Source organism: Myxine glutinosa, chromosome 4 (assembly GCF_964187855.1).
Source record: "Myxine glutinosa chromosome 4, kmMyxGlut1.1, whole genome shotgun sequence".
NCBI lineage: Eukaryota > Metazoa > Chordata > Myxini > Myxiniformes > Myxinidae > Myxine > Myxine glutinosa.
The window spans coordinates 147,246,840-147,273,542 of NC_136264.1; the positions used below are offsets into that span (position 1 = coordinate 147,246,840).

General features: G+C 46.0%; 2 protein-coding genes across 4 annotated transcripts in view; one reads left to right on the forward strand and one right to left on the reverse strand.

Moving 5' to 3' along the window:
• The window catches only part of LOC137425350 (LIM and senescent cell antigen-like-containing domain protein 1), a 77,283-nt gene extending 75,102 nt beyond the window's left edge, over positions 1–2,181 (reverse strand). Inside the window, exon 1 of the mRNA XM_078776577.1 lies at positions 2,096–2,181. The gene's annotated coding sequence lies outside the window, so the exon portion shown is untranslated. The remainder of the gene's footprint in view (positions 1–2,095) is intronic.
• A 47-nt stretch (positions 2,182–2,228) lies between these two features.
• MED14 (mediator complex subunit 14) overlaps positions 2,229–26,703 on the forward strand; it is a 101,929-nt gene continuing 77,454 nt past the window's right edge. Inside the window, exons 1-13 of one of the 3 annotated variants that reach the window (XM_068113681.2) lie at positions 2,229–2,269; positions 2,586–2,756; positions 4,229–4,255; positions 4,477–4,582; positions 4,701–4,874; positions 12,093–12,222; positions 12,406–12,534; positions 13,082–13,189; positions 13,407–13,539; positions 14,083–14,233; positions 14,456–14,567; positions 14,945–15,070; positions 18,149–18,227. In XM_068113681.2, coding sequence (XP_067969782.1) covers positions 2,611–2,756; positions 4,229–4,255; positions 4,477–4,582; positions 4,701–4,874; positions 12,093–12,222; positions 12,406–12,534; positions 13,082–13,189; positions 13,407–13,539; positions 14,083–14,233; positions 14,456–14,567; positions 14,945–15,070; positions 18,149–18,227 — 1,421 coding nt within the window. In that variant the 5' untranslated portion in view covers positions 2,229–2,269; positions 2,586–2,610. Of the gene's footprint in view, positions 2,270–2,382; positions 2,402–2,585; positions 2,757–4,228; positions 4,256–4,476; positions 4,583–4,700; positions 4,875–12,092; positions 12,223–12,405; positions 12,535–13,081; positions 13,190–13,406; positions 13,540–14,082; positions 14,234–14,455; positions 14,568–14,944; positions 15,071–18,148; positions 18,228–26,703 lie in introns of those variants that run through there. The other 2 variants (XM_068113680.2, XM_078776575.1) reach the window with 2 other exon arrangements.

The window sequence follows — 26,703 nt, forward strand, 5'->3', positions numbered from 1 at the left end:
TGAACATCTGCCTTGTAAAGCTGGAGGGAAGAACGAGATTGAAGAGGATGTGGAAGTTTGTTCCACAGGTGGGAAAATTGTGGCCCGAATGAGTGGAGGTGAGCAGTAATCCTGGATTTAGGTACTTTTACCAGAAGGTGGTTGATGGTGGACTGTGTTGGCCCTGAAGAAACCTGGAGGGGAGGGGGAAGGGAAGGGGGTGTAGTGGGGACAAAGCTGGGAAAGAGCCAAGGGTGGAAATATCTACTGGTACTAAGCCCTAAGTACGCCTTAGTTCGACTCCCTGATGGTAGCGAGACCACCATCTCCATAACGCACCATGGCATCTCGAGGCAACTTCCCAGGTCTTGACAAAGCCATTACCACAACGTCTACGGAACGCATGGACCCTGGACCAACTTCTGACGAGGGAATATACCCACTCATAACTTTACACCTGCTGCAGAGAAGTACGGAATACTCTATTCGTGACTTGAATGGCACTCGGTCGTGTGCATACCTTAGTGGAACCATACATCCGGTTTTCCCCGGACATGTCCTCCTTTTCGGTCTGTAAATCTCCAAAAATCAAAAACGTATAAAAAATGTCAAAAGATGAAAAATGGAAATGTCAAAATATCAAAAAATGTCTGGGTTTTGCTGTGTTTTTGTTTTTGCATTTTCAAAGGGATAAATTTTAAGATTTTTAATACTTATTTTACCTTATTTAAACGGTTAAACCATTTTTGCACATTTTCTTATGATGATAAAATGCGGTTAATGTGATGTTTGGACCAGGACAGCTTTGTACAAATCTGTACTACTCCATCATGGCGTGATGGTCGAACATCGACCCACACACGTCCACTTCTTGTCCAACTTTGCAGTGAGAGAGTCCAGTTGCGTCAGTGTCTTAATTATGATGGCACCTTAATTATGACCCTCATAATTCGACAAGGACAACACTTGATTCGATCAGTATGAATTTTTTTTTCTCTGCAATTCTTGGTCGGATTGACACGAAATTTTCACATTAGGAGGGCCTTCTCCTGTAGAATATTTTAATGATAAGTATGACGTCATAGGTCACGTGGTACAGGCGCCACCTTTGAAAAACTTCGCACCTCTATATCTCTGAAACCGCTTCATGGAAAAAAATTGAGACCTGGCTCATTGTCAACTACTCCCCATGGGGAATAGATATGTTAATGATGATGTCAGAGGTGCCTTTTTTATGACGTCCTAATTCGACAAATACAACACTTATCCGATCATTATGATTTTTTTTATGGCGTAGCGCATTGGGCAAAGCCGTCTAGAACAGTGTTTGTCCGTATGTATGTATGTATGTATGTATGTATGTATGTATGTATGTATGTATGTATGTATGTATGTATGTATGTATGTCCCCTCAAACGTATACCAATCAGAGCTGAGAATGTGGTCACATGACAGGGTGATGTGATTATGGCGGTGGTGTAGCTGACTCTCCACGCACCGCCATTTTGATTTATATGCCGTACATGCTGAACATATCGTCGAACCTGTCATATATCACACTCGCCATGCTCTACCAGTCTACCTTGACGTTTTTCATTCAGTGTGAAACACAAACAAACCTATTGTTAAAATGACCTTTCCGCCCCCCCCCCTCCCGTAGACCCGTAAAGGGGCAGATTTTTTTCAATGCCGTGAACAAACTTCGGTACATCATGGGTGATGAACGTTGTGGTCAAGTTTCATCGAAATAGTGAGTATCGTTTCAGAGGAAAAAGCAAATTCCTATTTTGGAGGGTCAAACCTAGATCCACTTTGACCCCAGTAAACCCCCTTTAATAGACCCTGATTTTTTTATTTTAATGCCGTGAACAAACTTTAGTCACAACACAACAAATATAATTTGTGTCAAATTTGGTCGCAATCCCATCAGCGGTTTCGGAGAAGTTTCAAGTGTTTACGGACTGACTGACTGACTGACGGACGGACGGCCGACGCGCTATCAGTATCGCTTAAGCTCCCCTGAACTTCGTTCCAGGTGAACTCAAAATTATACTTATAGTATCTGGATCCGGATCTTAAGCAAAATCAAATAAATTCGTCCTTGTCACACACCAACCTGTCCATCAGGTTTCACCAAATCCATCCACAACTTTTTCAGATATCGTGTTCGCAAACAGCTTGTTATTCCCTCGTTATTTTTGTGTCATTTCATGCTGAGTGTATACACCACAGTGGTAAAGTTCGCAGCGGATTGGGGGGGGGGAAGCGCTCGTTGGTTCCTTGCTTACCGGTACTTCAGTAATTTAATCCAATTTAAAATGTTTATAAATGAAGTGTAATATATTTTACTTATCACTGTATGAGGCTTGTAAGCACTGATAAAACTTGAAATAACTCGTTAAGGAAAATGAAATCGGTGAATGTAATTTCGGGAATTTTTTTTTTTAGCGTATGGTAGATATTTATTTCTGTCAGTGCCTCGTATTCTCTTCATATTTTTCAATTTGTTGTCGCAAGCACATTATTATTTTGAAATAACCGTCCTAAGACGAAGAGAGAATCGCATCGCTTCCTTGAACCTTTTCCTCCATTTGCCTTCTTCCCAGGCTCTCGTTCGCCCTCCTTCCCGCCATGGCTCCCGTTCAAGCCGAGCCAGCCGCACTCCTCGGCCCGGTCCCCAACGCCGCTCCTCCCGCCTCGGGTCACGTTTCTCTGGGAGCGCTGCTGGACCTGACGCTGCAACGCACTTACCACGACACCATGGTGCTGGCAGAGCTGTGAGTGAGAGCTCCACACGCGCCGACACGTTTGTTTTGCAGTACAATAGCCGACTCTATTCAAACACCTGCACAGACGCACCAATCGCCAACCGCAAGGAGCGGTTTACACTCACGTGGTTTCGAAACTAAATTGCAGTCACAGTTAAACCATTCTTTGTCAACATTCCCAAATCACCACTATGTAAACGTGTTCGTTCAGGTGTTATGTACTCGAACGTGGGTCCTTCCTTTAACTTTTGATCTGCTGGAACATTTTCTCGCGATATTTGTAATTCGAGGTGAGGTCAATGTGTAGATCAATAATTATGGATATTTCCAGGGGGATGCACATCGGGATACTCATTCGGTGGCTGTGATATTATCACTGTGGTTATTATTTCTCGTGATCGAATTCATCAAGGGCTAGCAGGTTGGCATAGGCCTGAGAGGTACGCACACTCACCTACAAGAGGTAAGCGCACTCACCTACTAGAGGTACGCATACTCACCGACTAGAGGTACGCATGCTCTCCTACTAGAGGAATGTACACTCACTAGAGGTACGCACACTCACCTAGTAGAGGTATGCATACTCACCTACTAGAGGTAAGCACACTCACTGGAAGTATGCACACTCACCTAGTAGAGGTACGCACACTCACCTCCCAGAGGTACGTACTCTCACCTACCAGAAGTACGCACACTCACCTACTAGACGTACGACACTCACCTACTAGAGGTACGCACACTCACCTACTAGAGGTACGCACACTCACCTACTAGAGGTACGCACACTCACCTACCAGAGGTACACACACTCACCTACTAGAGGTACGCACACTCACCTACCAGAGGTAGGCTATCTAGCCTGGGTCAGAATCCCAACCCAGCTATAAACTACCATCCCAGGGTTTTACAGGCAGGGTAACCTGGTATTGGCTTAACGGTTAAGGTGACTAGCTTTAGATCTTAGTGTCTTGAGTTCCAGCCCCTGTCATGCTGTTGAAATAGCACCAGGTGGGTTGACTCCACTTGGCATCCTGAGGTCGGCAAAATGAGCACCAGCTTACTGGTAACCGGGGCACTGCATCAGCAGCACAGCTGCACCTCCATAAAATGATGCAACCAGGAGGCACAGGCTGCATACGAAACATAACAACAACAACAACAACAACAATAACAACAACAGGTATGGTGACTCATCGATGTGTGTGCCTGGACGTTAAACGAGCATCCCATCTGCCGCCATTATTCGGTGGGCGTTAAAGATCCCACGGTGTCCTTCGCGCAGAGTAGGCGAGCAATCGCCGGCAACATGGCCAAATGACAAATTCGGGTCGTGACTTCCAATGTTGACGTGGCGACCAATCCAGGATTGGAACCCCAACCAAAGAAACTACTTTGAGCACGGTTCATGATCTGATCTCTAACTCATCCCTTTCACCCTCCCCCCACCTCCCTTTCCCATTCCCCTTCTTCCACACTTTCAGACTGCCTCGCAAGACAGATTTGGAACGGTGAGTTGTACAAGTGATTTTTATCCCTTTGTTGTATAATTGTTTCATATTATCTTCATGGTAAAGATGTTGTGATTGCACGGAAAGCGATGCCACGATATGTCCAATTGTTCAGTTTGTCTTCACCCAGATTATTGAATCGTTGACCTGCTTTGCATGATGCATGTACTCTTGGTTGGTAAGGAATAAACTCTTTCAAAGTCTTCTGTCACTCTTTGCAGGAAGATTGAAATTGTCCAATTTGCAAACCGCACACGGCAGATCTTTGTGCGTCTCCTAGCGCTTGTCAAGTGGGCAGGAAATGCTGGCAAAGTGGAGAAATGTGCGGTAAGAGAACATCTTCTGTGTACCTTTTGCATTTTCGCAGCAAGTCGACTTTTTCTGGCACATCTGCTATTTCCGTCTGCCAAAGGTCACCATCTCTTCAAGTGCTTTTCATTTGCAGCAAATTTCATCTTATCTGGAGCAGCAAGTGTTGCTGTTTGTCGACTCTGCAGACAGGTTGGCGTCTCTGGCACGTGCTGCACTTGTGCACGCTCGCCTGCCTGGATTTGCCGTCCCTTGTGCCATCGATGTCCTCACAACTGGGACTTACCCACGGCTGCCAACCTGTATTCAGGTAGTTCATTTGTGTTGTTGCCTGCATGTTTATTGTCCGACTGCCCTTAGGCATTGTTATCCCACAATTTTTGAAAAAAACGAGGGGATATTATAATCGGCTCTGTCCGTCCGTCATGCTGTCTCCTCCTAAACGGTTGTGCAGAAATTCAGCAAACTTGGTAGTTACGATCATCACGTGGCACGAAGGTGAAAAAGCAGTGTCATTTTTGGGGCTGCCACCTTGGGCTGGGTCAAACGGTCGGATACCAAAAATGCAATTACGGGCACGTTTTTATACATTTTTAAATGAAACTTTGTATATGGATCAACATTGGGAGGCGCATGAAATATGTAACGACTTTTTTGGCACTGACCCATGGTGCCTGCTCCAGGGAGTGAGGACTTTGAGTCAGAGGGGTCAAAATGAGAAAAAATATTTCACTCAAAATTTAATATTGGGTAAATCCTGGTGGAACTTTATGCCATCTTTCAGCTTTACTTTAGGTGGGAAGCGTGGAAATTTGCGATGGTACACCATCGTCTTTGCTTTCGTTTTGCTGAGCTTTGCACTTTTGTAGTTTTCCCCAGGAGCACAAAGTACCGCCATCCAGTAAAGAAACACCGGGAAAGGGAGAGTTTGATGTGAGATCCAGTTTGGTCAAAATGAGTAGTTGTCTATCATCGTACTTTAGGCCCGACTCCTCACTCTGTCCTTCCCTACCTGCTCTTCCAAAATACCACAATTACTTATTATATTACAAATAGTTACCCTCCCAAATTCTAAGCTGAATGCTCACCTTCACAACTTAATCCCGGTTCTCTCTCTTCTATTGAACTGACTCCCTGTACATTTGGTGTCTTGTGCTTTGTCTTCCAGCCTTTCAATCGTGCTGCCCATAGTCACCTCATGAATGCTTGCATGAATGCTTTCTCTCAAATCCACCCCTGCACTCCTCTGCTCTCGCTGATTCCCTCCCCGCAACCTCCTCCACCTCTTGTGCTCCTTTATTTTCAGCCACTCCTCCTTTTCATCATCGATGTATTTGGCTCCCTGTTCCCATTTGCTCCTCTGTCAGTCTGTGAACCTGCTTCCCATTTAGCTCGTCCATTAATTATGTAAACGAAAAGTAAAATCGTTTTCTGTTGTATTTGGTTGGTTTGTTGAACCAAAGTTGTCAATCTGTCCAGTTGTCGGTTGGTTTGTTACTTGTTACTTGTCTGTTTCATCCCTGCTTTCCCCTTCCTTTGCTTGCTCTGTTTCATTCAGCTTGTGCGCATATCTTTTTAATCTGTTGTTGGTGTTTCCCCCTTTCCATTTTGTTCCCTTCCATTCTGCTCTAACTCTTCCAAGAGCCTTAATCATGTATACAAAAACAAGGAGCTGATACTCTAGGTCCCCTGCCTTTTGGGTGGTGTGAGGGATAGATATCTGCAATGTGAAAATGTTCAATGGTTTTTGAAATATCACGTACACAAGTCAAGTCACTTAGAAGGTTGCCATGGCAACGTAATCCTGCCAATCACAGCGGTGATATAATCAGCTCGAGATAATATCATGAGGAATGTATATCTGCAATACAACAACAACAACATGCATTTTAAGGCCATGTTCCCTGCTAGAGTGGGGGTTAGCCTTGCGGTCCCCATGACAATCTTCTCCATTTTGCCCTATTTTCTGCATCTCTCCTTGTTAACCCCCTTGCCCGCATTTCTTCTTCCACCATCTTTAGCCAAGTCTTTCTCGGTCTTCCCCGTCCTCTACTTCCTTCTACATTAACTTCCATCACTCTTCTCAACCAGTCACTTTCATCCTTCCTCAATACATGACCAAACCATCTCAATCTGTTCCTCTTCACAGCATCAATCACAGGCAATATTCCCATCATCTTTCGCAATTCATCATTTGTCTTCCTCTCTCTCAACGATACTCCGCACATCCATCGAACCATTCGCATTTCCACCCTTTCCAGCCTTCGTTGCTGCTCTACGTTCATTACCCATGTCTCGCTCCCATAAATCATAACACTTCTCACACATGCAGCATACACCTTTCCCTTCAGCTTCAGCGACACTCTCCTCCTCATCAGCACGCCACTCAGTTCCCGAAACTTCTTCCATGCACATCTCACTCGAGCAACCGTTGCCGAGTCTGATCCACCTTCTCCATTCAGCATGTCTCCGAGGTAGCAAAATGTTTTCACACCTTCCAGCTTCACGCCGTCTCCAAGATCCAACTCAACATTTCCTCCATCTGCAGCTCCCTCTGTGCACACCTTACATTTGAATGTAGCTGCCACACTGGTTAATGACCCTCTCAGACCACTACATTTTTGATGAACCCACTCAGCACACATTGTACATTGAATGGAGTTCACTCTGACAGCCTTCCTGCACACAGCACACGGCCACTTCCCAGTTCTTTCCATCTCACCACATGCTTTACCACTTGCCATCACCTTTGTCTTTCCGATATTCACCTTCAGACCTTTTGTCTCCATACATTCCTTCCACTTGTTCATCTTTTCCTTCAGTCCATCCATACTTTCCGCAATCAACACCAGATCATCTGCATACAACAATTCCCACGGTAAACCCTCCTTTACGGTCTGAGCCAGCACCTCCATCACAGCTACAAATAGTAGTGGACTTAGTACCGACCCCTGATGCACTCCCACCTTCACCTCAAACTCACCACTGTTCCCGTCCTTCGTCCTTACAGCTGTGCGTGCTCTTTTGTACATTGCCATCACTACTCTGATCAACCATTCCTCCACTCCTAACTTCCTCAATGCCCATGTCAATACTTTGCGTGGAACCCTATCGAATGCTTTCTCCAGATCAACAAACCCAAAAAACAACTTCTTCCTCTTATCCATGTACTTCTCCTGCAACTGCCTCACAATGAAAAGCGCATCTGTCGTTCCTCTTCCTGGCATAAATCCAAACTGCATTTCGTCGATCTTCACTTTCTTCCTTATCCTCCTCTCCAACACCCTTTCCAATATCTTCATTCCATGCTCCAATAACTTTATCGCTCGGTACGAGCCACACTCCAGAGGGTCACCTTTCCCCTTGTATAGAGGGACGAGGGTACTCAGTTCCCAATCCACTGGAATGCGGCCTTCTTTCACCACCAGATTACAGATCTCTGTCATTCTCTTCACACCCCAACTTCCTGCTGCCTTCAACATATCTCCCACAACTCCCGTCGGCCCTCCCGCTTTTCCACTCTTCATTGCTTTTATCGCTTCCTCAACTTCCTTCTCAGTTATCTTCTCTGCCGGTCCTAAAACTGGGTTACTCTCTATGTTGCCATCCCATTCATTCTCTGTATTCAACAGCATTTCCATATATCTTTTCCATCTTCCTTTAATTCCATCTGGGTCGACAACGATTTGTCCCACTTCATCCTTCAAGCAACTCACCCCCATCACATCACACCTCTCTTTCGCTATCTGCTTTGCAATCCTGAATACTGCTTTCTGACCCTCTTCCGAATCCAAGCGTTCTCCGAACATTTTCCTACATGCCTCCTGCGCCTTTGCTACCTCTTTCTTTGCAGCCTTCCTGGCTGCCTTATAACTTTCATGCTCTGCTGTTTCTGCTCCCGTACCCTTCGCCTTCTGCCACTCTTTGAACTTCTTCCTCTTCTCGTCAATCCTCTTTCCAACCTCAACATCCCACCACCATGTTTCCGAGTGCCTCGGTGGTCCTTTTGTCCATCCACATACCTCACCAACGGCTCCCAACAGACTAGCTTTCATTGACATCCAACCACTTTCAAGCTCAACCACATCATCCTCTACCCTACTCAGCCTCTCTTTTAATGCCTCCCTTACTGTCACCTCTTTCAACCTCCACACCTTCATTCTCGGTTGGTACTTCACCCGCCGAGCTGTCCTCGCACCTTTCACCCTTATGTCGCAGACAACCAAGTGGTGCTGTGAAACAGCCTCCTCCCCCGGGATCACCTTTGTGTCCCGGAGGTGCAACTACCTCCCCTCTTTAGCTTTAGCTTTTAACATTTAGCTTTCATATTGCAGATATAAAGACTACCTCCCCATGGATACAGGCTTGAAAAAATACCTCCCTTCATCGCTCTAAGTGCATCTCTGAGTGCATCATCTAAGTGCATCATCGCATCGCATCGCATGAGTGCATCTGAGTGCTCAGACGATGCGATGCACTCAGAGATGCACTTAGAGCGATGAAGGGAGGTATTTTTTCAAGCCTGTATCCATGGGGAGGTAGTCTTTATATCTGCAATATGAAAGCTAAATGTTGCGAAGCCTGTGCATATCGTGTATTTTGCCAAATGTGTACACAGTCTATTCGTTGATCGTGTACATGTGTAAACGTTGAAATCTAGCAAGTCAATCAGCCTTAACTAGAGCGTGCATTGGTCTGCATCCCGTCCTACCCCTCACCTCCCCACCTCCTCCAACCTCAGCCCTCCCAAAAAAACATTTAGTCCAATATAAGTTCAATATTTCTCCAATAATAATTAATTAATTATGTTACATTAAACAACAACAACAACAGCCGGATTGTTGGCAGAAATAAATGTCGTAATTATGTTCCATTTATTATGCAGCTTCAACTGACGAATTTATCAGTTACTAGCAACGGTACCCGCCCTACTTCAATTGGGAAGCCGAAATGAAAAGGCAAAATATCAGAAATTGAAGACAAATTTTTTATTTTAAACGATTCATATAAACATCCGTCAAATCATATCACACGTAAATCATCAAAATCAAAACAGTATCTTTAGAATTTCAATAAAAGCCACATCACTGTTCATATCGGTAAATATTATTCCATCGTGTTTCAAATCGTGATATCAACTGTACGCTTTTCTTTAGGGAAAAGAATTGAATGATTTTGTACCTCTTCTTCAGCTTAGAACTTCAGGATAGACGACATTGCTGATAAAAGTTCCTTTTCTCGAATTGCACGAATATGTGAATAGTGATTGTGTTTCATTGTGATGTTTGTGCGGCGACGTGCGGTGTGTACAAAGGGCAGGGACTTAATCAACGCGAGCTGATGACTCGCGCTTACTGGGAATTCCTCGTTCGTGGGACACTGTCTCAAGCCCCAGTCCCCATCACGGATGGAGCTCAGCGGTTTACCCGAGCATGACGGCGAAGGGCAAGGTACACGCTGGCCCGTCCAGTGTAGCGCGCGTGCGGCCCCGGACATCGAAGGGCATTAAGCGTTCATTAAACATTAAACGTTCATTAAAGGATTACGAAACGAAAAACATTACGAAATTACGGATTGCACGAATATGTGAATTGTGATTGTGTTTCATTGTGATGTTTGTGCGGCGACGGGCAGTGTGTACAAAGGGCAGGGACTTAATCAACGCGAGCTGATGACTCGTGCTTACTGGGAATTCCTCGTTCGTGGGACACTGTCTCAAGCCCCAGTCCCCATCACCGATGGGGCTCAGCTGTTTACCCGAGCCTGACGGCGAAGGGCAAGGTACACGCTGGCCCATCCAGTGTAGCGCGCGTGTGGCCCCAGACATCGAAGGGCATTAAACGTTCATTAAAGGATTACGAAACGAAAAATATTACGAAATTACGTTCACACCATCACGTCAAAGACTACCGTGAACACGTACATCGTCACAACATCGTCACAATGAACATTATGCGAACGCGAATGTTATGCGGGAGTCAAAACCTGAGAATGCTGGAGACCAAAGCTGAAATTGGGAAAACTAAATAGCCTATTTTACTCCTGGAGATCCCAGGATTACCCACCCAAAATATCTTTGCGATCGGTTCAGCAGTTTTTACGGTACCTTCAAACAGACAGACGGACATTTGGTGAATTATAGTAAGACGAGAAAAAGTAATAACTTAATTATTGAGAAAGTAAAAACGTCTCCATTAAAAAATAAAAAATAACGTACTATGTATTTAGAAAAGCGGCATAGCAGATGTGTGCATATTATTATGCAGCACCTATCTTGCTAGACCGGCATGCCAGACAGTCGTTTATTTCATATTTCCTTTAGTCTCTCTTTAAAAGGCATGAGCTTTTGATTCAAGTCAAAGTAACTTAATGGCAACGGCTAATGAATGAAGCCGCCAATACCTATCTGTGTATGAAAAAATGTATATAACAGCATGGTGGTAATAAAAAATGTTTGCAGGTCCCCGCCTAACTTCATCCCACCCAGCCCTGGAGGGAAATGCTCTGATAGGCTGGTGGCATAAACCCCGCCCTGAATGGACGGATGGAGGGAGACTGTATTTAGAGGCCGGCTCCTTTCATTCTATAGATTAGCAAGGGAACATGTACACGTTTACAGATTTTAAAAAAAAACGTTTATAATTTAATCCGTATACACATTCGTGTGCATGTACATGGTCACGGGCTTAAAATGTTCAACAGTTGTTGAAATATCGCATACACAAAAGTACGGTAGGATGGAGGCCTTTTTAATGTCCCCCATCTCCGACCTTGTCAGAGGGGTGGGGTGCAAAAACAAGGGTGGGATGGGAAGTTTTTGAAGATGAGCATAGGAAGGGAAGTGATTTATTTGATTATGATCTGTACTTGAGGGATGTGACCTTATGGGAAAATGTGTTGGATTTGTTGAAATAAAATGAAGTTTGATATTTGAAGCAAAATATCTGAAAATATTTTGTATAAAAGTGGGGAGTGTTTTGATAAACTTAAATTGGTGCTTGATAATACGAGAACCAGCTGTTAAGCGGCATTAAATTAATTGGAACCTTAGTGTAAACATCCAACCAACATTCTTGTTATTGCTAGTGCTTTGATTGTAGTGTCGAATTTGCTTTCCTAAAAGCTCTAATCTCTTTTTTTCACTTGTGGCCGTAAACGTTATTGACTTTATTGAAGCATATCACTGCTCACGCATGGTCAGTTTTAACATCACTTGTCTATCGCGGCATCACCAATGAGGGAGATTGCAAGCATCTGTTGCACACAAATATCAGTCTGTTTTATTAATCAACGTATTGTGGTGCAATCTACCGCTGGTCTGTGTTTGATCGTGTCACTGGAATGTAAATCATGTTGGTGCCAATGTTTGCATCAGTGTTGTCACAAAAACGGCGCATGAGGAACTTTTGGCAAACTGCAAATGCTGCAAAAAGAGCTCCTGCAGCAATGGGCACTAGTATTTTATTGTGAGTGTATTTATTTTGAATGACTGTACTTTATTGCCTCTATGTTCTCTCCACATTTCAAGGATCGCATCGTTCCCCCTGATCCAATAAGCCGCACAGAGCGTCAGACAACATTGCAGCACCTTAACCTCATCCTGCAGCATCGTCTCGTTACCACGGGCCTCCCACCTCAACTTGCCAACCTCACGATAGGTATACATTTTGCGACCCCATGCAACTAAGCCATTTCCCTATACACGAGGCCAACACTCTGAGTGCAGCTCATCAGTTTTCTTATTTATTTATTTTTTTGCTTTTGTGTTTATATTTATGTGTACAACCCCTCCCTACCTCCCCTTTTCTTGGTGGCACCCGTTGCAAATTCCTTTCGCATAGAGGGTGGCCAGGTACGCTTCCAGGTTGATGGTGAGTTTGAGGCCAGCTTGACAGTCATGGGGGATGACCCAGTAATACCATGGCGCCTACTCAAGTTGAAGATCCTTGTGGAAGATAAGGAAACTGGAGGTACAGTTTGAATCTGCTGACATTGTTGTGCCTCCACAGCCGAAGGCTGGAGGTATTATTTTCGAGTTCTTTGTTAAACACCGCTCCTTTCCTATTCCATCTCCAGGCGCTGCATGAAGTCATCGCCGGGCGCCGAAGGGGGCCCGGCGATGACGCACGCCGAAAGGGAGTACTTGCTTTTCACTCCATTAATTTTCTTTCTTTCTTTCTTCTTTGTTTGTCCGGGCGATATCTCAGCCATCCTTTGAGCTAGGAAGCTGATATTTGTACACAACAGTGAACAGGTCATTTGGCTATAAAGTGTATTATTGATTTATTAATTAATCAATTAATCGATTATTAATTTAAGTTTTTCGATTAATTACACAATTTTCAAAAAGTTGCAGATTTGGATGAAGCAGTGGTGTTCTTTATATGTAGCTCTACTTATTCGTACAAATTTTTCTACTGCTTTAAAAGATTGAGTCTTGATGAAAAATAAAGTGAATAAACATTGATCAAAAGTGGTATATCTTGAGCTTTTGATTTATCTTTGCCTTTCTGGCAGATGGGCGTGCACTCGTGCACAGGGCACAAGTGGAGTTCCTACACCAGCTTGTGCAGTCACGGTTGTTTGCAGATGATCGGCCATTGCAGGACATGTACAACTGCTTGCGTATCCTTCCAGCCATGGTCTCCATATCTTGCGATTCTGTCCTTCGAATTAGTTGCCTTTTCTTGAACCAAAGTTTCAGCACCATAACCTTTTAATGCCATTTGTTACACTTGGATCCTTGACTAGTTTTGCCCAACCTCTTCTTGTCTCATCCTCTTATTTTCCTTATTTCCTACCTTTCGTCTTTCTATCCCCCCAACCCCTCTTCTGCATTTAGATTCATTCTGCCTTTCCCTGCAGCTGGAAGTGCTGCACTCTCAAGCACAGCGCCTCGTGCATGAGCGCTGGGGGGACCTTGTGCAACTAGAGCGCTACCAGCCTGGCAAGAGCCTCACCCTGATCTTTTGGAAGTAAGCCCAGGGAATGGTGGGTTTAAGTCCAGGATGTGCAGTTAGAGTGAAGGCCGATTTGCTCATTGAATGAATGAATGATCGTTTTAAGGCCATTTTCCCCGCTAGAGCGGGGTTTAGCCTTGTGGGCCCCATGACAATCATGGTTCCCTGTTTGAGGCAATATTTTTATGGCCGGATGCCCTTCCTGACGCCAACCCTTGGTCACGCTCTTCGATGCGCAGGGATACGGTGTACCTATTCTAAATCGGGGTATACACCGTGATCATTCATCCCAGCAAGCTGGTACTCAATTTGCCGACCTCGGAAGGATGACAGGCTGAGTCAACCCCCCTGGCGTTAATTCAGCGATCGACCGGGATTCGAACCCAGGATCCTAGGATCCCAAGCTGGCACCCTAACCGCTAAGCCAACACCAGCTCATTCAAATAAAATAATCTGGCACTTTGTTCATTGTTTCCCATTTACATTAATTGTTTCCCTTCTTTTCTATGCTCCGCATCCTCTTTGTGACTCTTTTTTCCTCATGTCATTCAATTCCAGTCCTCAGGTTTTGGGCCGACGAGTGGGGACAGTGGCTGCCTGTAAGGTGGCTGTCTGGGTGGATGAAAGTGATCCTTGCAAACCACTACAGATTACTCATGATCCAGCACTTCCCAGCAGTGACCCCAATCTGGCAGAGCGTGCAGAGAAGGTCTGAAGCATTGCTGTAAAGGGATCTTACCTGGTCTTGTCACCCTCCTTGCCTTTTGAAGTGGAAAGGTTTCGTGAGAGTGTGTGAGTTGAGAGAGTGTTTTATAATTTTAGGTTCAACATGTGATAGCTCCCACCTTTTTCAGTTCGCTCTCATCAGTCTCTAGGAATCATGTAGGGTCCAGCCTGATTTCAACCCTGCTTCCATTTATCCCCTCTCAAGATTGGCCACTTGTCTGTGGAAAAACTGCTTGTGGACAGCATGTTGTGCCAAAGCCACCAAAAACTCTCTGATCTCAAGGTCATCCTAAAGGCACATAATCCTCATGAAAGCTGTGAGCTTTATTTATTTATATCCCTCTCTTCCTGTCATACATTTTCCCCCATTTATTCCCAGTCCCTTTCCTTTTTTCCAGCCTCATGATTTTGCCCCATTTACTGCTTTTTAATCTTTCATAAAATCCCATCTTAATATAGTTGCTTTTTCTTCATTTTCTCGTTGGTTAAACTTTCCCTTCGTTGTAAAGCGTTGTAAAACTTTGCGATTTTTGTGTCTAAATTAAAAGTGCTATTTAAGAAATGGGTGAGTTAAAAAAAAAAATCCATCCCTTTCCTCATTTAACTTTCATTTTATATTTACTCCCCATCTCACAGAGCAATTTTGTTTTCCTTGTGTAGCTAGGATTGTTTATGCATCCCTTTTCCCGAACAGCTATCCTGAAGGAGGCTGGCCCAACGCTGGTGATTCCTCTGCTGGAGCCCTGCACTCGTTCTGAATGCCTCCATCTGCATGTGGATCTTCACTCTGGTGCTCTTCAGCCTCAGTTTCTTGGATTAGGCAAGAATTTCCTTTGAACTCTGACAGGTTTTTTTTTTTCATAAGCATTTCCTCTCTACTTTGCTTCCACATAATTATTATCTCATTATAGGACGGCGAACACTCTGCTCTCCTTTACTCTCGCTCCTATGCCGTCCTCCACCGCTTGGCTCTCGCCCCGTCCTCCACCCCTTGGCTCTCGCCCCATCCTCCACCCCTTGGCTCCTGCCCCATCTTTCATCCCTTGGTTTCTGCACTATCCTCCACCAATTGGCTCCCACACCGTATATGTATATATACAGTGCCGATAGAAAGTCTCCACCCCCTTTCACTTATTATTATCCAACCAAGATATTTTAGTTTTGTATGTTTCATTAATTTTCTGAAATCTGTATAATTTGTTTTTCACTTGGAAGTTGTGGATTAGGATGTGTAAATAAAAGTGGAAAAAGTCTGATTTAATGCACTTTAATTCCAGGCTATAAGGCACCAAAAGGTGAAAAATTTGAATCTATATATATATATATATATATTGTCACGCAATTCCGATTAACATCAGAGTTGCGGATAGCCTAAACGGTCTTATTCGGAGGCAACTATCCAAACACGGATTCGGCTATGGCCGCGCGGGAGGAAGAAGGGAAATGGAGGCTGCGGCGAAAGCACTTAACTGCAGCACGCCGGCGTAGCTCCGGTCCTGTGAGAGGAAATTAACTGAAGCGGCACAGGTTTGAATGGGAAAGGAAAATAATACAAGGGTTTATTCAGGAAAAGGGCAAGGCCAGGAAAAAGCACGTGCCGGTAATAAAATATGGTAGCTAAATTGGGATCCCACACACAACAGATATCAAACACAATACGAGGGAGATGAATTAAAGAAAAGAACACGTCACGTCATGTACAGTGTACGCGGAGCTCGGGCTTATCTGTCTCGTCGTCTTCTTCCCGGCCTGGACGAATCCTCCGTCCGCCTCGCACGCCCCGCTAGGTCCGAGCCAACGCCCTCGCCGCTGCACCCGAGGTCCCACTCCGAGCTCCGATCCTCTCGCCGCCAACGAGGTCCGTTCATCAAGCTCCAAAAGCACCAGCACCGCTCCACTCGGGCTACACCTCAGCCCAACTCAGGCTGCGCAAGACGAAAAAGAGCTGCAATAGCGAGTCACTTTTCTGCGTCTCTCGAACCACTGCCAGAAGCAACTGCTCTGAACAAACTGCGTGCACTCCAGCGAACTCTCCACTCAACTGCGCTACTCAACTCTGCGCAACTCAACTCAACTCAGGATCTCAACTCGGGATCCAACTCTCCGGACTGCCCCTCTCAACTCAACTCTGGGCTCATCCGAACTCTTGACTCAGACCTCACTCAACGTGCTGAACTCTCTCCTCTCGTGAACTGCCCCGAAATGGCGTCCGGCCCCCGTTAATATCTCTGGCCGATGACGTCATATTGGCGCACTACTCTGCCAATCAGAGCCTCCACCGACTCGCCGGCTCGCTCAGGTCACGCCCACTGCGTCACTCCCACTCTCCCGCTCCTGCTCCTGCTCCTTGGTCACAGCACGTGCTATGCGAGGTGGGTAGGCCTCTCGGAGGTGTAAATTGTGGCGGTGTTCTAGTCTGATTTCTTCCTAAGTCATGTCAGGGGGGAAGGCGTCATTTAGTGTTGTACTAAAGGTCCTAACTAATGTTTAAGTGGTGTGCAGTGCCAAAATGGACAAAGGTTTGGCTACCAGGTGAGACATACAAGGGCTCTACTGATTATTCCCGACACTAACTAACACACGAATCTCCTGGTAGATTCACAATCATACATCTCAACCCGACAAACGCCTACACATGACTTTTTGCAGGTAGATTCCCTATCGCGACATCTCGAAGCATGTTACCTATTCAGATCTACTCTGCTCTACATATTGCTCTACCAAATTCGTAACAATATATATATATATATATATATATATATATATATATATATATATATATATATACCTGGTGTTGGGCTAGCGGCTAGGGTGTCAGCTTAGGATCCTAGGATCCTGGGTTCGAAACCCGGTCGATCGCTGAATTAACGCCAGGGGGGTTGACTCAGCCTGTCATCCTTCCGAGGTCGGCTAATTGAGTACCAGTTCACTGGTAATTCCCTGCTTGTCGTTAAAGGCGGCAAAAAGGGTTGGCATCAGGAAGGGCATCCGGCCGTAAAACATTGCTTCAAAAAGGGGACCGAAAAACAACAACTACCACGGTTCCCGAAAAAGGCCAACCCCCGCTTGCGGGGAAAAATGGCCTCTAAAGGTGTTTTTTTTTAATATATATATATATATATATATATATAGTATCTGAAAGTGATAGTATCTGAAATAACCATATGATTTGTCTCTGTGGGATGGCTCCTCAGGAGCTTCACAGAAGAGTAAGGAAGTTGTGGTGGTGACGTCACGGCGTTCTGTCATAGGATGGAGCATAATTATATGTACTGTATTATAATTTATTACTCCCGACCGCATCCAGGATGACTCTATATTGTGCTTGGTGGAAAGCGAGAGATAATATCGGCTGTCTGTGTCTGTGATAATGTTGGCGAGAGATAATGATAATGTGTGGCTGGTGGGACTTTGGCTCCCTGTAAGGTGCAGCAAGGGCTGTATGGGACACTTTCTCCACTCACAATATGGAGTCGCACAAGTACTGATATATAACCGAAAGGTTTTCAGAGTCACAAGTGTGTGGAAGCATGCTGCATTGCCCTGATGATGCCCCAATGAGGGTGAAACCAGGTCTGTAACTGTGAGTTTTCCATGCACTTGTGACAGTATCTGAAATGACATCCTTATGATTTGTCTCTGCGGGATGGCTCCTCGAGAGCTTCGCATGGACGTTGTGGCGGTTGACGTCATGGCGTTAGTTCATAGGTTGGAGCACTAATTATATAGGTAAATTACACATTACAGTGTAATTTACCTATGGAGCACAATTACACATTACAAATTATATTACACATATATATATATTATCCATGTGTGTTTACCCTCAGCATCTGTTTACACTTGTAATCCATTTTTGCACTACAATATACAAATTGAATTTATTCCCATCTCTCAGACGCAGGCATGCTGGAAGACTTGGAGAAATCTGTGAATGAAAGTCCTCAGACACTTGCCACATGGCTCTCTTCACTCAAGTAATTTACAATCCCTATCTCTTATTCTCTCCCCTTTAGATATATATATACTGTGTATATATATATATATATATATATATATATATATATATATATATATATATATATGTATATATGTATATATATATATATGTATATATGTATATATATATATATGTATATATGTATATATATATATATGTATATATGTATATATATATATATGTATATATATATATATGTATATATGTATATATATATATATGTATATATATATATATATATATATATATATATATATATATATATATATATATATATATATATATATATATATATATATATATATATATATATATATATATATATATGTATATATATGTGTATATATATATATATGTATATATGTATATATATATGTATATATATATATATTGTTACAGATACGACTTTGATGGTATGGTGGGCCGAGCGGGATGGCCGCCGTATCCGTACAAGTTACCCGATTGTGCCCGAATGTTGACTAATCGCGCTACGCTGGCTCAATAGGAAAGAGAAGACACCCGGCTGGATTATAATGACACAATACGACACCAGGGGTTCAGTTCTCAAGTATATTCGTAGGGAAAAAGGTTAGATTACAGGGGCTAGAGGTATATTACAGGAAGACAGGCACTTAGACACACTCTTATATTATCCCCGGACAGACGACGGACACACGGGACAAAATTGCTGACTCACACGGGGGTTGATGAAAAGGGGAGGCAGGTCGCGATGGCTCAGGTGCACCTGGCTCAGGGACAGAATCACGTACGGTGGTGTCCAGAGATGCGTGAAGGTATCACAGCGCTTGTGGGTCGCGACTTTGGTCTCAAGCTGGGGAGGTCGCTCAGCGCTCGGGAGGGTGGCGTCTTTTCCTTCCAAGCTCGGGGCGCATCTCACGTCACATCCGGCGCGGGGCCGCGTATATCCGGCGGGGAGTGACACGCCCTCGGCTCGTTAGCGCCGCCCCAGATGGCATCGGCCCATGGCTTCTCATTGGGTGCGGGGGTTACCGGCTCCGCCCTTGACGAGGGGCCGACAGGGAGCCCCCTTCTGGGTAACCCCGTCGAGCACATGTTCAATGGCGGCCAACCGAGCCGGAGTGAGGACGCATAGCCGCTGTTGTTGTGGTTGTTGTTGGAGCTTGAGATGATGGGAAGAGATGCGGGGAGGTATGGGAAGGTCCTAAACTCCTACTGGTGCCATATCATCACATTCTGGTGCAACGAAGAGTCATAATTAATGGAAACAAGTCCTTAACTGACATAGATTAAGAATAACTAGCAAGATGTCCTATAATTGTCTACGTGTGGTGCGGGGGACCTGGGCACGACATTTAATGGGGGAATGAAGGGGAAGATCGGCTCTAATGGGTGTTGTTTACAGACAATGGGACTAGGGAATGGGGTAAGGGGAGAGTTGGGGAGTATCGGAGAAGATAGGGGAATATTTACAAGCGGATATGGAGGCCAAATTCCATATTCGCAACATTGCACCCTTCTCTACCCTCGGGGCGTCCCGACCCGATAAATTTTTACCTACTTTAGTGTGGCACGCAATGTAGTTCCCTCTACTATTAACTCTACCCTGAGTGCGACAGTTTTATAGATATTCACAAATGAGTAAATATGTCCCCCTGCGACGTTGCACCCTTCTCCTCACAGAAACACACCCACAGGATAACCGAATCCGGAAAGAATTCTCAAACTAAACATACAGCCGGTAGGGAGCATTATTTACAAGACTACGCTGCTATTTACACTACGATCCAGGACCTGTCTTTGGAGGAACACATGCAGATGTTATGCATAGAGAGAGCGCGCTTGCCAACATCGATACACCAACCCACGAGTGCTCTGTGGCCGACGGCCTTTAATAACGTGCAGAGCACCCTTCCCGAGCATCAACAGCACCACCCCACCACCAATCGGTGCAGTCACCATTGTTCATTGGACTAAAAATAACTTCAACAACCCCTAACCCTGCAGGTGTCTCTTGCTCTTCTTGTGGTGCACTTGGTGTTTAACTAAAAGTGGTTCACCTGGATGGCATAGGTGCCACGTTGACCCATAGGTCCATCCCCGGGTGGTGCTTGGCCGCAAACGAACTGCGGTCCATTGTGGGTGGCCACAAACATTGCGGTCCATATGGTGTACCGATCCAGGCAGCGAACAGCGAAAGTGCAGGCCCACAACTGCGTCGCCAGCACCTCTCTCTCCTCTCTCTCTACCCCAAAGCCAGATCCTCGGAGGTGGGAGACAACAGAAGAAACAAGTGAGTAAGGTGGTAAGGGCGCAAAAGTGCACGCAATGTAAGGTGATGCACACTGGGGGCACATGGGAACCAGGTGAGACAGGTACGTTCCTATCGTACGCCCCCCCCCCCACCAGGTAACCTACATGGCCCCTCCCTTACCCCTTACTGTATCCACAAAACACAACACTACTCATAAACATCTACTTTACAAATCAACAAACATCCCTACTGTCTTCCCCGTTCCTCCCATATACCAAATTCGTCTTCTCTCCCTCCTAACCAATCAAATTTGCCATTTTCAACTCTCATCAAAATTTGCCATCTCCAACTCAACATCAAAATTTGCCATTACCAATTCATCATCAGTCCCTCCTAGGGAGGGAGAGATGGAATCACCCCAATGTCTCATCCACGTCGTGATGCGTCTCACAAATCCACACAGCGATTCATCTCCTGCAACACAAACAAAGAAAACACAGGTGTGGAGTCATCATCATCACCACAGGTAAGTGGCTGCGTATGGTGCGACAGGTTCATCAATCCTAACTATCTCCTAAATGACTTTAACAACTTTACACTACCCGGGGTCTCTCTCCGGCCAAACCATTGGCCCTCTTACACTATGGGTTCTACAAACCAATTCCCATTGGCCAAACTGTGGTGCTCTTCAATTTGGGGTCTCACTCCCCCGATTCATCTCCCGGTGCCCTCGTACAATTTCTGGGCTGTGGCGTGTACCTCTCCCAGTGGGTCTACCCACCTGCACACCTCCACCACTGCAGTTGCCTCCGAGCTTACCTTGCCCTAACCTAACTACCTGGGGAAGGCCCTCTGGCACTCTCCCCACTCGGTGCCCTCTCTGGCACTGGGCTGCCCGATCCACACCCGGGATCCTCAGGCACCTATCCACAACTCTACCGGCTCCCAGAGCCCACCTGCGGCCTCACCTGGCCGACATCCTCACAGTGGTGGAGTGCCCAACCAACTACACACACTAACAGGCTACACGCCCAGCCATTTCCACAACACTAATGCACCCATTCACAACACCATTCTGCAACCGCACCACAGATGCCAATATCCAACCACAATTTACCTATACCCTCTACCTAACACTTACACTACCCGCCCCGGGTACTCGTGAAAGGGGTCCACTCTTCCCCCATCCACACCTTCGCACCATGCACACCACTCCGTACCACTTACTCCAACTCTCTCCACACACCTGTACCTGCACACCTGTGCTCTCACACCTGGTGCCACCTGCACCCTTCTCTCCCCAAGCGCATTCGCGCTGATCCACAACACTCATTACTCACACACTGCTCCACACACCTGTCCAGTTGCACACCTGTGCAATCACACCTGTCCAGTTGCACACCTGTGCAATCACACCTGTTCAATTCTCACACACACGGCATCATCTCAGCTAACTACTCCCTTCTGAAACTTGCGCTTCCCAGTCGTCCCTTTAAACTATTGCGCTCCCACGTCATTATCATCCATACTAATCTACCTGCGTCCCCACTACAGGTATCTGTCACTAACTAAACTTAACGTCACCTAATGTCAATCTCTTCTAGATCCCTACAATATAACCTAACCCACCCGGGCTAGTTTTCACTGCCATACACCCCATAAGCTATTGCTCCTTTGCCCCCATGGGAAGGATGGTGGATTTGCCATCCCACCACATCGGGGGTCTCTCACTACCAATTTTGCACATCAAATTTCAACAAATTAAAAATTTGCCAATCACTACCCATCATCTGCCAATCACTACTGCCAATCCCTTGCCAATCATCAAATTTTGTTTTTCTCCAATTTTGGGGCCAAAACACTAACCTCATCACCCAGTCTACTCACTAATACCTCTCGGTGCGCCAATCCCTGTCCAAAGCCCGGCTTCGTAAAGCCAAGCCATGAATGCTGGTTGTTTTGTGCCAGCGGCTGGATGCGTCCGGCATTCGGTGCAGGGACGGGGGCTCACCCGGGCCGAGATCCCACGCACCATCTCGGCACGGAGCCATCCAATGTCCCGCTCTCGACCTGCCGGCACGTCTCACCAAAAAGTGGTCGCCATGACGACCCTTTCTATCCAGCTGCCCGCTCCGCCTCGTGGAGCACGGACGCGGCCGTTCAAAGCGAGGCCCAGCACGCACCGAGGGCCTGCTTCGGCTAAAAGTCGCTCTAACCTCTAACCCGTGTAACGTCGATGCTTCACCTGGACGCTTACACCCCGCAGCCCGTTCCTTGCTCACACATCCAGCCGTTTCCATGCTCCTCGTACCGTTCCTTACACACCCAGGCACACCCATTCCACTCACAGCCTTGGTCACACACCTGACCACCGAACACTTTGGCACACATTCGTTGGTCGCACACCTCACCAAAACACCTCTTCGCGCCCCCTCCTCAGTCACCTCCTCTGTGACAATCACAGGTGTGCTCTCATTCGCACACCCAACCACGTGCCTCACTACCAATTCCAGCGTGCATTCCCACTCACGCTCTACCATTCCAGGTGTGCATCCTTCCATCCCAGGTGTACATCCTCGCTCACCTGTCACAACTAACTCACGCTCCTTGTCACTCTCACTACTTTCACCTCCATTCTTGACAGCGCACTCTTTCCTCATGCACCTGTCCGTCACACACCTTTCTCGCGCACACTCTCCCGTTACACCCTCTGTAACACTCACCACAGGTGGACACTCTTCCTTACTTCTGACAGCGCACTCTTTCCTCATGCACCTGTCGGTCACACCCCTTTCTCGCGCACACTCTCCCGTTACACCCTCTGTAACACTTACCACACCGCGCTTCCATGTGCTCCCTCGCACACGCGCTACGACCGACTCACTCTCGCCAGCACCCTCACTACTCCTTGGCACGCACTTTTTCCTCACACACCCCAGAGTCGGACTTTCTCGCACACCTCCTCTTTCGCACACCAGACCTGTCGCACACTTCACCAACGGCCTCTCACGAACACCCGGGTCTATCTCGACCCCCAAGCTTCTTAAATCCCCTGGCGCATCATACGCACGACCATATTGGTCACCACTTACACCGGGTCCTCTTCCTCTTCGCTTCTCCTCCATCACCTGCGAATCCCTCATCCGGTTAATGAGCACATCATCACGATCCAAACACAGACTTTGGACCAATTCTTTTATCTCCTCTTTTATCTCTTTGTTATCCCCTCTCCGTCGCTTCTTAATTTCGCTCACCCCCTCTTCCACTTCTTTCCGTGTCGCTTTCAACCCTCCTAATACCGCAGTGTTCCTTTGAACCTGCTCCACTAACTCCGTCTGTCCCACCGTCAGCTGCTCCACCTCCTGCGTCAGGTCCTCTATGCCCCCTTGTAACTTTACAGTCCCCTTTCTCACCTCCTTTTCCATGTGCTCCTCACAGTGCCTCACCTCCTCGCGCACTCCTCCGACCTCCTCACTCACTCCTCTTCTGATCTGCTCTCCCATCACTTGCATCTCCTGCCCAGATGCCACCCTCATCTGCTCCATTTCCTCCCTGTGAGCATCCAGTTTGGTTTCTACCCCCATTCTGACCCCCTCTATCTGCTGCTCCATTTGTTTAACTTCCCTTTCCGCTTGGTCCCTCATGTCCCTCAATTTGCCTTCCATACTGTTTTCTAACCCCTCTAACCCACTTTTCACTCCCTCTATCTGATTCTCCTGGGCAGCCATTCTATTTTCTACCCCCGTTAACCCATGTTTCACCTCTTTCATCCCGTTGTCTAACCCCTCAAAATTATTGTCTAACTTCCCAATTTTCTTGTCTAACTCCTCAAAATTATTGTCTAACTTCTCACCGGTACCCCTCATTTGGCCCTCTAATCGCTCACCCTGAGCATCCATCCGGTTCCCCATTACCCCCATTTGGTCCTCCAATCGCTCACCCTGAGCATCCATCCGGTTCCCCAACCGCTCACCCAATCGCTCAATCTGGCTCCCCATACTCATCTGTACAGCTGCCTGTAACTGCGCAATGAGGGCCTGCATGTCAATCGGCTGCATGTTAAAGCCCGGTGATACAGCCGGCTCGGCTACCGCACGCTCGTGCGAGGCGCCTTTTTGCGCGCCCGCTACTTCGTGCGTGACGGCGCTATTTTGCGAACCTGCCGCCCTCACTGCTTCGCTCTCCTCCTGTCCCTCATTTTGGTCCTGGATCGACCCTACCTCACTCTCCCCTACCGGACCCCAGCCGTCTTGATCCGCCATAGCGCGACTTGCAAAATTCGAGTTTCGTAAAACAAAACAAATTTCGGCCGCTCCAAATTTTGACCAAATTTTTTTTTTTCCTCTATTCGTTTTTTTTTTTTTCTTCAAAATTTGGTCGGGCCTCGAATCTCACTCCCGACACCAATTGTTACAGATACGACTTTGATGGTATGGTGGGCCGAGCGGGATGGCCGCCGTATCCGTACAAGTTACCCGATTGTGCCCGAATGTTGACTAATCGCGCTACGCTGGCTCAATAGGAAAGAGAAGACACCCGGCTGGATTATAATGACACAATACGACACCAGGGGTTCAGTTCTCAAGTATATTCGTAGGGAAAAAGGTTAGATTACAGGGGCTAGAGGTATATTACAGGAAGACAGGCACTTAGACACACTCTTATATTATCCCCGGACAGACGACGGACACACGGGACAAAATTGCTGACTCACACGGGGGTTGATGAAAAGGGGAGGCAGGTCGCGATGGCTCAGGTGCACCTGGCTCAGGGACAGAATCACGTACGGTGGTGTCCAGAGATGCGTGAAGGTATCACAGCGCTTGTGGGTCGCGACTTTGGTCTCAAGCTGGGGAGGTCGCTCAGCGCTCGGGAGGGTGGCGTCTTTTCCTTCCAAGCTCGGGGCGCATCTCACGTCACATCCGGCGCGGGGCCGCGTATATCCGGCGGGGAGTGACACGCCCTCGGCTCGTTAGCGCCGCCCCAGATGGCATCGGCCCATGGCTTCTCATTGGGTGCGGGGGTTACCGGCTCCGCCCTTGACGAGGGGCCGACAGGGAGCCCCCTTCTGGGTAACCCCGTCGAGCACATGTTCAATGGCGGCCAACCGAGCCGGAGTGAGGACGCATAGCCGCTGTTGTTGTGGTTGTTGTTGGAGCTTGAGATGATGGGAAGAGATGCGGGGAGGTATGGGAAGGTCCTAAACTCCTACTGGTGCCATATCATCACATTCTGGTGCAACGAAGAGTCATAATTAATGGAAACAAGTCCTTAACTGACATAGATTAAGAATAACTAGCAAGATGTCCTATAATTGTCTACGTGTGGTGCGGGGGACCTGGGCACGACATTTAATGGGGGAATGAAGGGGAAGATCGGCTCTAATGGGTGTTGTTTACAGACAATGGGACTAGGGAATGGGGTAAGGGGAGAGTTGGGGAGTATCGGAGAAGATAGGGGAATATTTACAAGCGGATATGGAGGCCAAATTCCATATTCGCAACAATATGTATATATGTATATATATATATATGTATATATATATATATATGTATATATATGTATATATATATATATATATATATATATATATATATATATATATAGTATATATATATATATATATATATATATATATATATATATATATATATATATATATGTATATATATATATATATATATATATGTATATATATATATATATATATATATATATATATATATATATATATATATATATATATATATATATATATATAATATATATATATATGTATGCAGTCGTGGCTAAACATATTCGCACCCTTGCACTTTTTTCAAATAATGCACCATTTCTTCCAGAAAATTGTTGAAATTAAAAAATATTTTGGTATCCACATATACTGTATATGATATGTATTGCTTTGGTTTGCAGTGGAACAAAACAAAAAAAGCTGAAAAAATTACTAAATCTGAGCTCATTCTACACAGAAATCCTAAAATAGCCCAGACTATATTATTGGCACCTTTTAGAAGCTGCAAACTGTGTGTACCACAATGAGCATGGAAAAAAAGAAAGAAAACCAGAGAATTGTCTGAGGAGGTCAGACACAAGATTGTAGCAAAGCATGGACAATCTTGAGGCTACAAGTCCATCTCCAGAGACCTTGATGTTCTGTTCCTGTGTCCACCATACACAATGTTATCAAGAAGTTTAAGGCCCATGGCACTGCAGCAAA